Source organism: Equus caballus, chromosome 3 (genome assembly GCF_041296265.1).
Source record: "Equus caballus isolate H_3958 breed thoroughbred chromosome 3, TB-T2T, whole genome shotgun sequence".
Lineage (NCBI taxonomy): Eukaryota > Metazoa > Chordata > Mammalia > Perissodactyla > Equidae > Equus > Equus caballus.
Genome location: NC_091686.1, coordinates 22,655,364 through 22,669,900, shown reverse-complemented (window position 1 = coordinate 22,669,900; position 14,537 = coordinate 22,655,364). Strand labels below are relative to the sequence as shown.

Here is a 14,537-nt window from a genome sequence, read left to right as displayed (position 1 = left end):
AAAAACTAGGTAAAATATTTGTAACTCATATCTGAGACAAAGGGATTAAATCCCCAAATATATAATTATCTCTTAGAAATCAATAAGACAATCCAATACAAGAATGGGTTAGAGGTACAAAAAAAGAAATATACAGATCCCTTATACATATTAATTAAAAGATGTTCAACTTCTCTCATAAGAAAAGAAATACAACTAAAGATGCATTTAGACTCCATTTTCTCCAATTAGATTGCAAAACAAAACAAAAGTTTGAACACAAATTGTTGTCAAGACTGTGGGAGAAGGCACTCTCATACATTGTTGTGGGAATGCAAAATGGTACCATTCTTCCACACTCTATGGAGTGAATTTGTTGACACAGATCAAAATACCCATCAAAATTAGAAAACTATTTTCCTCTGGCCCACTTCTAGAAATTTATCCCATATGTGAGTCAGAACAAGATCAAGGGTATTCTTTACAGCATTGTTCTTAATAATGATAGAGTGGAAACAGCCAAAGCACCCACCAAGAGAAGGCTGGTTGAATGATCTGTGCTATACCTAAAAGTGGAATACTGTGCAAGTATAAAAAAAGTACACAGTGATGGGAAAAGATCTCCAGGATATATGATTAAGTATAAAAAGCAAAGTTTAGAACAACTTACATAGTATGTTATTTTTGTGTTGGGGGGAAGATAAGATTATGCATTCCTGTTTGCACTTATTTGCATAAGAACACTGCAAGGATATACAAGAAATCAATAAATCGAGAGCAGGGGCACGGTGAATGAGATAGGGTGGAAATAACACCTTCAATATATACTTCTAAAATATTGCTTTAATTTTTGAATATACAAATACATTACTGATCCAAAACTTTAATGTACAAAAGGATTACAGGGCCTCCAGGAAACATGGAAAGCTGCTAGATAGTACTAGCAACGAGGGAAATACAAAATAAAATACCATTTCATAACCATCAGATAAACAAAAGTCCAACAGTTTGACAATGCTGTTTTGGCAGTATACTGGCAAGGATGTGGAACAAGAATTTCCATGTACTGCGATGGAGACACAAATTGGTGCAACCATCTGACTAACCAATTTACTATCCAGTAAAGCTCAAGATCCATTTGCCCTATAACTCGGCAATTGGACTTCCAGATGTTCGTCCTTAAGGACAATCTCACACAGCTGCACGAGAAGACATACACAAGATACTCATTGCAGAATTACTGTAATAGCAAAACTCTAGGAACATCCTAATACTCAATGAGAGAATAGATAAATTATAGTATTGTCACATGCTAGAGTGTGTTGCCTTAGTTAAAATGAACCACAGCTATATGTATCTATGTGTTTAAATCTTTAAAACATAATGTTGAATGAAACAGTGAAGTTGGGAAAATGATATACCATTTATGTGAAGTTTAAAACCACTTGAGACAATAGTACATATTGTTTTCGGATAAGTAAATATGTAAGAATGGCATAAAAATGCACCCAATACAGCTCTTCTGAGGACTATGATATGGGAGTTAGATCAGGTAAGAGTAACAAGGTGACTTCAAATCTATAATCAGTTTAGTTATCCAGAAAATAAAACATCTGAAAGAAATGTGTACAGCAAAACGTTGAGAAGTGTTAAATATAATAGTTGTTGATCATATTATTTCTGTGCTTTTGTGGTTATTTGAAATATTTCATTGTTTAAAAACCAATCAAGGAAAAAGATCCAAGGGCTTACTGATTTCATACAAATCTAGGGGTCAGAGAGACAATGTCATCAATTTGAGTTGCTCACTGAAAAACTGTCCCTTCCTGGAAATATAGCAAGAGCCACTATATTCTTTTTGAGAACCATCTAATATTGATTTTTTTTTACCACTATCTTCCAAAACTCATCAGATCCAAAAAGTGAAGGAAGCAATAACTCTTGTCTTGTCCCCACAGCTATTGAAGTACTTGCTTTTTACACCCACTTTCATGAAGACAATCTTAAAAGGGTCCCCAACCCCTCAGTCCCTAGACGACTGCTAGGATGGAAGGGGCGTTAAGTCCGTGAGAATGGGTAGGACCCCTGGGCCTCAGTATTAAGATCTTTTTGTGACCTTGGGATGCCTGTTCTCATTCTGGTCCCTTTTTGGCTTCTGGGGTTGAATGCTGCAATCACTGTAGATGAGTTAGCCATCGTCATTTATTATGTCCTAGTAAAGAAACATTTTGTGGAAAGTCTCATTACCTCTTGCCAGTTTTGCTGCTATCAATCAAGCAGAAACAAATATGAACAAAACTAATTTTACCCAAAAAAATGTGAAGCTAGCTATATACCAAATACATTTCATACTGTGGTTTCGGTACATTCTGACAACAGACGACAGTAAATAAAATATATGAGTGGAGCCATAGATTCTCCAGGGAACTAACAAGTTGATGGAAAGAGTGCTTCTCATCTCTTGGTCACAGCAGGGTCAAATCCACCACTCAAGTGAATTGCTGAATCCAACTTCTTCGGAGGTGCTCTCTCTTTAAAGGGTTCAGGAAACAAATGACATGACTGGACTGAGCTCACCCAGCACATCAGTGGCAGTGCCAAAATCAGTATTCTTAAACTGCAGAGAGGGCCGTAGAGAATTACAGAAAGAGTGCAGGCCTCAGAGGATGCCAAAGACCTGGGTTCGAGCTCCAACTTTAATAGGTATACAGTCGTTTAATGTCTCTGGGCCTCAGTTTACTCATCTCTAAAATGAGGGGAGTTAAAGAGATGTCCTCTAACGTCCCTTTAAACACTAACACCTAATAACTTGAGAGTCTTCACTCGCTGTGTAATTTACGGAACCCTCACTCCCCTCCCCTAAACCACCCCTGACCCCAGCACGTCCCAGCTTCTGCTCTTCTCCATCGTAAACTATGGATTAAGAAATGAAGAAAAGAAAACCAGGCCAAGGAATGCTTCCATTGCCTCTACAGCCCTGTGAAAACGTTTGCTTCTTTTACAATAACTATGTTTTGCCAGATTTTCTAATTATAACTGCACACATTTATAATCAATTACAATAATCACACAATGGAAACAAAGATTATCCAGGTGAGTCTGTATAGGTATATTCAGATACATATTATTCAGTCGTTTCAACTGCAAGATAGCATATCACACAATTACTTACTATGTTATATCTTGGTATTCCTTTATTGGCCTTTAGGAGAAAAAGAGTTTCTTTATGGTTTATTAGAATAAAATATATATGTAATTGTAAAGCTGCCCGGGAAGTAGTGATATTGCTATTGCTGGTATATTTAATAATAATACATCATCACATCTTTGGTGAGAAGAGCATATTTGCCAACTTCTGACTCCTAAATTGAAATATCTCCTCTTCAGTGAGAGACATAATACTTTACAAAATGCTGAGTAAGTGCATCAGCTCTATTTCCTGCTTATGCCAGTGCTTAATGTCACCTTTCAGCTGAAGTAATCTCACCAGGTATTGAAAAAGAAAAACACCACTGTGCTCCTACTTCTGGTGCTTATTCAAGTAACCAACAGTTCAATAGGAATGCCTTTTTTTAAAAAACCTATTCTGAATACTAATATTTCCTTGAACCTTTAGATTAAAAGTTTCTCAATACCCAGGTGAAAAGTGCAAAACCTAAGCAATTAACCATTTGTTTGTCTCTTAATAGGTAAATAATACTTTCACTTCTCAGTTTTATTGAAATGATAGAACTAGTTTACTTATCTGTTTTGTTTTGGTTCGGTTTTTGCTTTGTTTTGTTTTGCTGTTACTAATGTAGTCTTGAGTAACTGTATTCTTAACCTCTCCTGTAGAGATTAGTTTGTAAGATGTATCAAGATACTTCAGTTCTTTCTCAGTTTTAGATTACAATAAAAAAGATAAGTAAATCATTTCTGGGATAAAATCAATTCCCTAAACTTGATTTCACTACATAAGGGCACACACAGGAAGAAAGGAGGGGAGAGTTCTGGTGCAGGAAAATGTTAATGAGCAAAATATTAGATATTGGTGAAATTCACACGACCTCTTTAATTGCTAGAGCACTGGTTCAAAACTCTGGTTGTCAAGAAAGCAAAATCTCCTGGCTGCATTTAATCAAGAATATATCCACTGGAGGACCAGCAACTTAGAAAAGTAATTGAGTACTTCCCACCGAGGAGTATCAGTGCTGCTCCTTCTGGAACACTGTTTGAGGAAGTATGAAGAAAAACCCATGCTAAATTTCCATCCTCAAATCAATTCATCCTTCAAACAGCTGCAGAAAGTTCAACCATGCTTATTTAGTGAAATGAGAAGCCAGTGATCATGGCTGTTTAGAAAAGCTCCATGATTAATTGTTTAGGCGGTCATTGCTGTTTTTCACTAACGAAAGGTTATAGGTTCTGGTCATTGATAACCCACAATAAAGATGAAAGCATATTCTTTCTAGCAGTTCATTTCATGTAAGAAAAAATGCTGCAAGACAGTTTACCTCTGTCTGCAATCTTTAGAAAATGACTTTATTCATGAACCAAAGTTGACACCAAAACGTCAGGGTGTAGAAATCAACTTCCATGAATGATTAAATTTTAATACACAAATAGCCCAGGACTACAAATGTAAGTATAGGTGTCAATCTAAATACTCACGTAAAAGGAAAATCCAGACAGAGGATCACTGGGAAAATGCAGCTGCATTTCGAAGTCAATGGATTAAGAGAGTGAAACTGCATCCATAGCAGCATGAGAGAGTAGGAGGATGCTCCACTACGGTGGAAAAAGCAGTCCACAGGGGTTGAGAGTCTGAGTCTGGATTCTCATTGTGCTTCTGACTAGTTATGTGACCTTGGGCAAGCCACTTAATTTCTTAGGGCTTCAGTTTTTTATTTCTAAAATCTAAGGACTGGATTAGATTATTCCTGAAGTCTCTCAAGTTTTGATTCTATTGATATATGAGCTCTCCATGCCTGTTGGTCTCAAAACTCAAGCAAAGAAAATTTTTTGACATTATACTCCCAACATATGTAGACTTGTTTGTTTATAAATTATACCCATATACTAGAGTACTCATGTCAAATGCATTAAAAAATACAGCCCAAAATATTAAAAAGAATGAGAAAGATAACAATATTTTAAAAATAATTTGATATGTTTTGCCAACAATTATTTTAGTGAGAGCAAAAAGATTGACTATGTTTCCTTCTTTTTTAAACTCCTGGTTTAAAATCCTGTGATATAGAGAACCAAAGGTAATTGTAAGGCCATGTTTTTTCCGATACTTAATTTTAGGGGCTGACACAAATGAAAATGATATCTCACAAAGATATAGAGATCCAGCTGGAAGAAAAGTATAACTGACTGAGTTTATTAACACTCATATTTTTTTCACTGTCATCCACTATCAACACAAACAACACAAAGACTTTTGTTGAAATTCAGCTATAATTTCCCCATAATGATAACAATTACTTCACAGTCAAACGCAAGAGTCAAACCCAAATATATCAGTATTTGCATTCAACATAAAAGAACTGAAGACCAAGATTCTCAGACTCGATTCAAAACCACGAATAACCTGGTGATGCTTCCAAATGTCACACTTTAAATATGAGGATACAGGGAAGTTGAAAGAAAGTACTATGCACACACTAATCAAAAGAAACCTGCTGTACTATAAAATATCACATCAAGTAGGCTTTAATGCCAGAAATCTTACTAACCATTGAGACATTTCATAATGATAAGATGATTAATTCAATAGGAATTTATAATAATCCTAAATGTGTACACACCTAGTTTTATAGCCTCAAAATATATAAATGAAAACTTCTTCCAATAACTAATAAAACAAGGAGACAAAAATTAGTAGAGATATAGATTGAGCAACATGATTACCAACAAACCTGACCTAATTGATATTTATGGATATGCACTTTTCAAGTGTGCAGGGTTCATTTGCCAAAATGAACATATTCTGGGCCATAATGTAAGGTTCAACTAATTTCAAGGACAGAACTCATAAAGAATTTATTTTCTGTCACTGGTGGAACTAAACTAGAAACCAATAGCAAAAAGAAAACTAGAAAATTTCCAAATGTTTGAATATTAAGCAATACACTGCTAAATAGCTAATGGGTTAAAGAAGAAATAAAGATGGAAATTCTAAAATATTTTCAACTAAGGGTTAATGAAAATGAAACATAGAAAAACAGATGGGCTGAAGATAAAGTCAGTTTTAGAGAAAAATTTATTGACTTAAATGTCTAATTATAAAAGAAGAAAGGTTGAAAAGTCAATGCTCTAAGAATCCCTCCTAAGATTTAGAAAAAGTATAACAAATTAAACCTAAAGAAAGTAGAAGGAATGAAATAAGAGTAGAAATCAATGAAATTGAAAAGAAATGAATAATAGAGAAAACCATTCTGAAAGTTGGTTCTCTGAATAAACTAATAAAATTGATAAAGCCCTAACAATACAAATCAAGAAATAAAAAGGGGGAAAAGACACAAATTACTGATATCAATAATGGAAGAGGCGATATCACTACAGATCCTACAGACATTACAAATATTTATGGTTATACAAACAATTTTATGCCAATAAATTTACATTTTTAGATTAAGTGGAAAAATTCTTTTAAAAAGTTTACCAAAAATCGCACAAGAAAAAATAGAAACATCTTAGTAGATCTACATCTACTAAATAAACTAAATAATTGAAAACCTCAAAAAAATAAAAAAGTTCTAGGCCCAGATAGCTTGAACAATGAATTTTCAACCACTTAAAGAAGAAGTAACATGAATATTAAAAAAAAAAGTTCCCAGAGAATAAAAAAGGAGAATAATTTCCAACTTGTTTATGAAACTAATTTGTTCTCTTAGACCAAAGACAAGGGCATTATATGAAAAGAAAATTACAGGCTAATCTTTCTCATGAATTTGGATGCCAAACTCTCAAACAATAATAGCAAATCTCAAAAAATATTAGCAATTCTAATCCAGTGGTTTATTAAAATAAAAATAAAAATATTTAAAACTTAAGTTTAGCCCAGAATATAGTAGGGATTTAGCATTTGAAAATCAATCAGTGCATTAGAAGAATAAAGGTGAAATAACATATAATCCTTTCAACAAATGCAGAAGTAATTGATGAAATTCAACACCCATTCAAGATTAAGTTTTAGAAACCCAGAGAAAGAAGGGGATTTCTTAATTTGATAGAGAATATCCACTAAAGACATCATACTAAATGATGAAACAATGAGAACTTCCCTTTGAGACTGAGAACAGGAGAAGGATGTTCTATTACCATTCTATTGAATTTGTACTGAAGGCTTAGACTATGTAAGAAAGAATAAGAACTAAAAGGCATAAAATTGGAAAAGAATAAAACTATCACTATTTGTAGATGACTGATTGTATATACCCATAATAAAAAATCATCTACAGATAAACCATGAGTTAATAAGGTACTTTATCAAGGTCTGTAGATAAAAGATCAACATACAAAATTCATTGTATTTTGATACACACACAAAAATTTAGGAAATAAAATTAGAAAAACATACCACAGAGCTGTAAAAGAAAAAAGTAATAAACTGTCCTTCATCAAAATTGAATTATTTTGCTAATGAAAAGACACTGTTAAGAAAATTAGAAAGATAATCCACTAATTGTGAGAAAATATTCACAAGAATCATTTCTGAAAGTCTTGTACCAAAAATATATAAAAACTACAAGCCAATAACAAAATTATAGATAATCCAGTAAAGGATGGACAAAAAACTTGAAAACACACTTGAGAACAGAAGACATAAAAATAGGCAGAAGCACACGGAAAGTTATTTAACATTATTAGTCATTAGGCATATGCAAATTTAAACCAAGTAGATACTACTTCACATCCACCAGAATGACTGAAATTAAAAGACTGACATGACCAAGAGGTGATGAGTATTTGGAGTAACTGGAACCTTCATACTTTGCTGGTGGGAACATAAAACACTTCAACCACCTTAGGAAACTATCTGGAAGCTTCCTGTAAAGTTAAGTATATAACTCCTCTATGATCCGACAATTCTACTCCTAAATATTTACCCAAGAGAAATAAAAACATATGTACACAAGCGTGTGCAAGCACACACACAGATACACACTAGATTTGTACAAGAATGGCTATGAAAGCTTTATTCATAATAGCCCAAAACATCAAACAATCCAAAGTTGTGTTAACAAGAGAATGAATAAATTATGTATAATCACACAGTGGAATACTGCTCAGGGGCAAAAAGAAAATTACAGTCACTTGTCACTTAAGGATGGGGATGCGTTCGGAGAAATACGTCGTCAGGCAATTTCTTTGTTGTGTGAACACCACAGAGTGTACCTACACAAACCTAGATGGTATGGCCTACTATACATCTAGGCTATAAGGTTCTAGTCTTATGGGCCCACTGTAGGATACGCAGTCCGTCACTGACTGAAACATCGTTATGTGGTACATGACTGTACCAATACACACAACAATATGAATAAATCTCAAAAACATTATGTTGAATGAAAGAAACCAGACACAAAAGAGTGTATACTGTATGAGTACCTTTATTTGAAGTCCAGGAACCAGCAAACTAATAGAGGGTGATAGAAATCAGAACCTCTGCGATAGGGAATGGAGGAATGGACTGGAAAGGGCATGTGGGAACTTTCTGAGGTGATAGATATTCTGTATCTTGAACGGGGTGGTAGTTACACATGTATTTACACTTCTCAAAACTCATCAAACGGTACATTTATCTGTGCATCTTACTGTATCTGAATTATACTTCAATTTAAAAAATGTAATAAAAAATCACATGATCATCAAAGACCAATGAATATATAGGAATAAATCTAACCAAAATGTTCAAGGCCTATACCCAGAAAACTACTGCTGAAAGAAATTAAAGAAAATCTACATACATGGAGGGATAAACCATGTTCATAATATGATAATAGAAAGGATTATATAGTGGGAAAGGATAAAATACTCTATAGACAATGCTGAACAATGTGAAAAAAGGATAAATTGGAGTCAGTTTTAAGCAGCAGATTAAACTGGAGATTGAATTAGCTAAAATACTCCATAAAATATTTTTTAAACTACTTTAAAATTCATCACTAACCTGATAGGAAAATAAGGACATCGAAGTACAGTGAAGAATGCTGGGAAATAATCCAGCGCAAAGCTGTCTTTTACTCGAAGGGCTTTTGTTAACCCTCAAACTTCTGCTTTAACTACCCCATTGTGTGCCTAGGACAGGACATAAAGTCCAGGGCCTTCCCAAAGTGGGGACGCTATATCCAAACATTACAAAACACGAAGGGGCACAAGATATGATGGAGATCAGGACACACAACCCCCAAATCTGGCACCTTAGCATATTGAATATTTCAACCTGAAGGAATATGAGAAACGGCAGGTGCAAGACAGATTTTCTGAACTGCCCCTGAAGCAGGTGGTAAGACCCTCATGTGAGAGGTGCCTTCCTATACCTGGAGGAAAGGAGCATCTTAATCTCGAAAGACAGAGGAATGCCCGGAGGAATCTAAACAAACAGGCCTTCCCCCAGTTTACTACACTTAGCTCAAACCCTTTTTTGTCCTATCACATTTTTCCACGACTCTCACTCTTCATCAAACTCAGCATAAAAGCACTCAGGTTTAACTGCTTCTTCAGGTCTTCATTTCCTTATACAGGCTTCTGTGTCACTTAAAATTTATATTAAATAAATTTGTATGTTTTTCTCTTGTTAATCTGTCTTTTGTTACAGGGGCCCCAGTCAAAAACCTAGAAAAATAGAGGACAAACATATTTTTTCTCCCCTACAGGTACCATGGTTGAAAACCATCAGAAATAATAAACAGCAAGCTAACTAACTAAGCAGACAATACACCTGAATTATCAGGTACAGAATATAAATAACTATGCTTAATATATTTAAGAAATTATAGGAAAACTTCAAAAATAAGAGTAGAGAGCAATTAGATTCGACAAGAACCAAATAAAACTTTCAGAAATGAAAATAATTATAATAATTGAAAAAGCAAAACTCAGCAGATGAGATTTCACTGAATAGGAGATTATTGAATGGATAAGAATAAAGTATCCAGAGAAAGCTACAGAGACATAAAATGGGAGAAATGGAAAACACAGAGGTTAAATGGAACAAATAATAGAGTAATGGTAGATTAAGTAATAGAACAATAAGGTAACTAATTAGAGTTCTAGAATAAGGTAACAGAATGGAGAAGAGCCAATAATCCATATGGGAAAAAAAAAGAAAACAAACGTGGTCCCTAGCTCACATACACACAAAAATGAAATCAAAGATGAGTCAGTAACTAAACATAGATGCTAAAACTATTACCCTCCTAAAAGTAAACATAGGGGAATATGTTCATGATCTTGGAGAAGGCAAAGATTTCTTAGCAAGAAGGCAAAAAGCATTCACCATAAAAGAAAAAAAATGATAATGTGTTGATTTCATCAAAATTAGAAATTGCTGCTCATCAAGAAATATCATTAAGGAAATGAAAAGGCAAGCTACAGGCTGGGAGAATATATTAATACATATATCTAACAAATGACTAGTATTCAGAATATCAAGTTATAAAGTACTCTTACAAATTAATAATAAAAGGAAAAACAACTCAATAAAAAATGAGCCGGAGACTTGGACAGACACCTCATTAAAAAAGATATATGAATGGCCAGTAAGCACACGAAAAGGTGCTCAACGTTGTTAATCATTAGAGAAATGAAAATTAAAACCACTAGAAGACATCACTTCACACCACCAGAGTGTCTAAAATTAACACCACAACACTCTATGTTGGCAAGAATGTGAAGCATCTCTCATGCTTTGTTGGTGGGAATGTAAAATGCCATGATTATTTTGGAAAATCAGCGTCCCTGGCGTGTCATGAGCTGTGCTTTTAACTTTCTACTATTTGGTTACATGGGCCAAAACTTTAACCTTTTGCTTAAGCTACTTCAGGTTAGGTTTCTCTTGCTAGCAGCCAGTGAATTGTGGCAACATTAAAAGGAAAGAAATATAGTCTGTGCCACTGGTTATTTGTGGTTGTTATGACAGGCAGCGTGGAGCCAGGACCATTTAACCACCAGTCCTTAGGCAAGGTCTTGAATGGTCCTGCTCATTTACGCATCCACAAAGCCAGCAACTCTGAACTGTGACCTAGATGTCATTTGTTGCTCTTTCCCTGGCTGTGCACTTCTGTTTTCTCCCTACGATGCCCTTCTGCAACAGACAATCTTGGTCAATCAACATAAATGGGTAAAAAAGGAAGTAAGAAGAAAATCAGAAAAATCGTGAAATAATAAATGGGAATGATAAATATCAATTTTTTGTGTGTGAGGAAGATTGTCCTTGAGCTAATATCTGTGCCAATCTTCCTCTATTTTATGTGGGATGCCACCACAGCATGGCTTGGAAAGTGTTGCTAGGTCCATGCCCAGGATCCAAACCTGCAAACCCTGGGTTGCTGAAGTGGAACATGCAAACTTAACCACTAAGCCACCAGGCCAGCCCCAAAATATTAATTTAAAAACCAACTTTGGAGACTTGCAAAATGTACATGCAGTCTGCGTGACTATAAACTAAATATTTGCAAAAACAATGTGTAAATTTCATGATTATGCAGGTGTGGTCTTCAAGGAAATGCTAGTGGCAACAGACACAGTCCTATATTTAAGTAAGATGTTAAGACATCTGCACATTCTAAGGATAAAAGCAACTGGATCTTATATAGACTAGTGGGCACACACAAGAACATTCTGAACTAGGGCTTACATTTTTAATGTTAGACAAATGCAGCAATAAGTCAAATGGAAAACCCATGAGGTATTAAGTTACCTTTCAGTTCCATTTACATGTAAACAGCCTCAATCTACCAGTGGGACTTCTGGGTGTAGGTTCCCTCCTGAGCCCTGAGGCTTTCAAGCATTGGAGAAACCCGTTAGGTGGAATTTATATCTGGTTCAACATTATTTCTGTTTAAGGCATTCATGCTTTGGTTCTTTACCCCGTGGATCTTAGCTTATTGTAACGCCACCAGAATAACCATTTCCTATTTTGCTTCACCATATTTCCCATCTGACCTTTCTTAGCATGTAGGACTTTTAACAAAGAATAATGCATACCTGTGTCATAATACACGATAAGTCTTTGGCTGTGATTGCCCACAGTCTGTGGCTTAAACTCCACTTCTAGTTGCATGGACTCTCCCACATTAAGAGTTCCAACAGACGGCTCTAGAGAGAAAGGCCTGCAACACACATGGAGACACATCATTGTTACCGTTCAAAATTGCGGTTTACTTTCCCAATGCACATAAACAAGGCAATTAATTATGGCATCAACCTTTGGGAAAAGAGATCAGCTTTATTCTTCCAGATTGATCTGCAGGGAGAACAGGGGGTGTGTGCCCTCAGATCTGTCTCCCTGGTTCAGGATTTGGGGCAAAATTTAAGAGGTTAGGGAGAACAGGCTGGCACGTGGAAACGCTGGTGGGGCAGGTTTTGATTGGTGGGCTTCAAGCATTTATGGTAAGGTTTTAAATATTTATGATGAGGTTATAAACACAATGAGGTTCCAAACTTTTACGATAGGGTTCGAAACATTTTTGATGAGGTGGGGAAGGAATTTTAACACTGGATCTTCCTAAATGAGGGACCCCTTGCTTCTGATAAGAAGAGTCTGACTTTCGAGTTCGGGTCATATCCTGGTCCTTGGATTCCACGGGAAGGAGGATCTTTTCATTTCAGGTCAAGATTTTTTCTTTTGTGCATGCCCTGGATATGTGACTTCACAGATTTTCTGAAAGGCAATTCTTAATCACTCTGTTGGTAAGAGATGGGGTCAGTTGAACTGGTCCTGGAGGGCCCATGGTTACAAATCTAACATTCATTGAGTGATTCCAGAAAGACAGACTTACAACATGTATGCAAATACTGTAATTTGCAAAAGAACAGTACCTTTGAAGGGATAAAAACCAAGTTTTACGAGAGTTCAGAGAAAAGAAGGCTTCATAACAGAAAAATATACCAGAGCCCCAAAAGGAAAGTGATGGAGCAATTACATGAGGATAATTTGAGGACAGTTTAACAAAGGGTCTATTTAAAAGGGGAGGAAGGAGGGGAACTACAAGAGATGATGCAATTGTCCAGGGTTATTAATAGCAGAGTTGTTACCACCTGTAGGCCCAAAGAACCAAGGAGAAGGAGTGGTTTTGAAACCCATGAGAGTCCTAAGATAAGGCTGCCTTATAGGAAGCAAGGAGCTTTAGTCAAGAGAGATGGCCAGCCCAGGTGCCTCACAAGAAAGACACTAGGAGGAAAAGTGTCCTGATCTCACATTCTCCTGTCTGATTGCCTGCTGGGCCTCCCAGTGGCTGTGCCCAACCAGAAGCCAGACGCATGGGAGCCTGTTGACCGATGCCATACCGGTCAGCCTCCTGGGCGAGAGCAGGCTGGAGAAGGGTGGAAAATGCATTTGGAAAGGCAAACTGGGGACAAATTCTGTGTCTTGAAAGTAGAATTTGAGCATGCAGACATTGTGAGGAGGTAGGGTGGATTGGGGAATAGGAAATAGTTTCATTTAATTGTCCTGGAAGGGAGTACCAAGAAAGAATCTGGATCTGATCATGAAGTACCTTAAATAACTTCCTTCTAAATAGGAAACCCAGCCCATTTAATTATTTTCATGGTCCATTTCACTTCTTTAAATTGCTAGTTTTTCAAAAGAATGTGTTGTACAATATATTTGTCAGGCTAAGTTGTTTCTGATTATTTATTTCAATCACAACTGTTTTTAGAGTCTTCATTCTTTAAATTTTCCTTTTAGATAATGGACTTAACTTCAGAAAACCTAGGCTTTCTTCTATGAAGGTACAGAACTTATGGCAAGGGTAGCACTGGTGGCACCTGAGATTACTACTACAGGACCTCTGGTGCTTCCTGCCATGGCAATTGTTTATTTTCTCGGTGCTCTCTATTTTGCTCTCCCTCTCCATTCACTTTGGTATTTTCCCATTCCTTTGCCTGTCCTTCTCCCACACCTATGGCACCAATCCTCCAAAGAACCCTAGGCATTGCTGTAGGACACTATGGGGTAGCGGTTACTAGTCACTTAGCCAGCTGAATGAGTTCAAAACTCAACTGTGTCATGACTTTGGGCAAGTCATTGAACTTCAGTCGTCTCATTTGTAAAATGAGGGTAATGACAGCACCTACTTCTTAGGGTCGTAGTGAGGACTAAAGGAGTTGATCAAGAGCTTAGAGAAATGTCTGGCACATAGCAAGTGCTAAACAAGTGTTTATGATTATTTTTGTTATTGTTATTGCTATGTCCCTCATTTCCTAGATAAAAGATGAGCCTTTTATCTGGAGATGAGCTTGCGTGCTTAGATTTTCAAGTTCAAGTTTTTATCATTCTCCTCTCAATCCTTCACACTGCTCTAGAGATATTATAAAAAACACATCCATCTTTTGTTCAAACACCT

At 36.0% G+C, this 14,537-nt stretch overlaps 1 protein-coding gene across 6 annotated transcripts in view; it reads right to left on the bottom strand.

Annotated features, from left to right (window-relative positions):
• The window catches only part of HYDIN (HYDIN axonemal central pair apparatus protein), a 335,806-nt gene that overhangs the window by 258,323 nt on the left and 62,946 nt on the right, over nt 1–14,537 (bottom strand). For all 6 annotated transcript variants that reach the window (XR_002806835.2, XM_023637294.2, XM_023637295.2 and 3 more), the window contains exon 7: nt 12,178–12,302. Coding sequence is in view for 5 of the 6 variants with exons in the window: in XM_023637294.2 (XP_023493062.2) it covers nt 12,178–12,302 (125 nt within the window). In the remaining variant the exon portion in view is untranslated. The remainder of the gene's footprint in view (nt 1–12,177; nt 12,303–14,537) is intronic.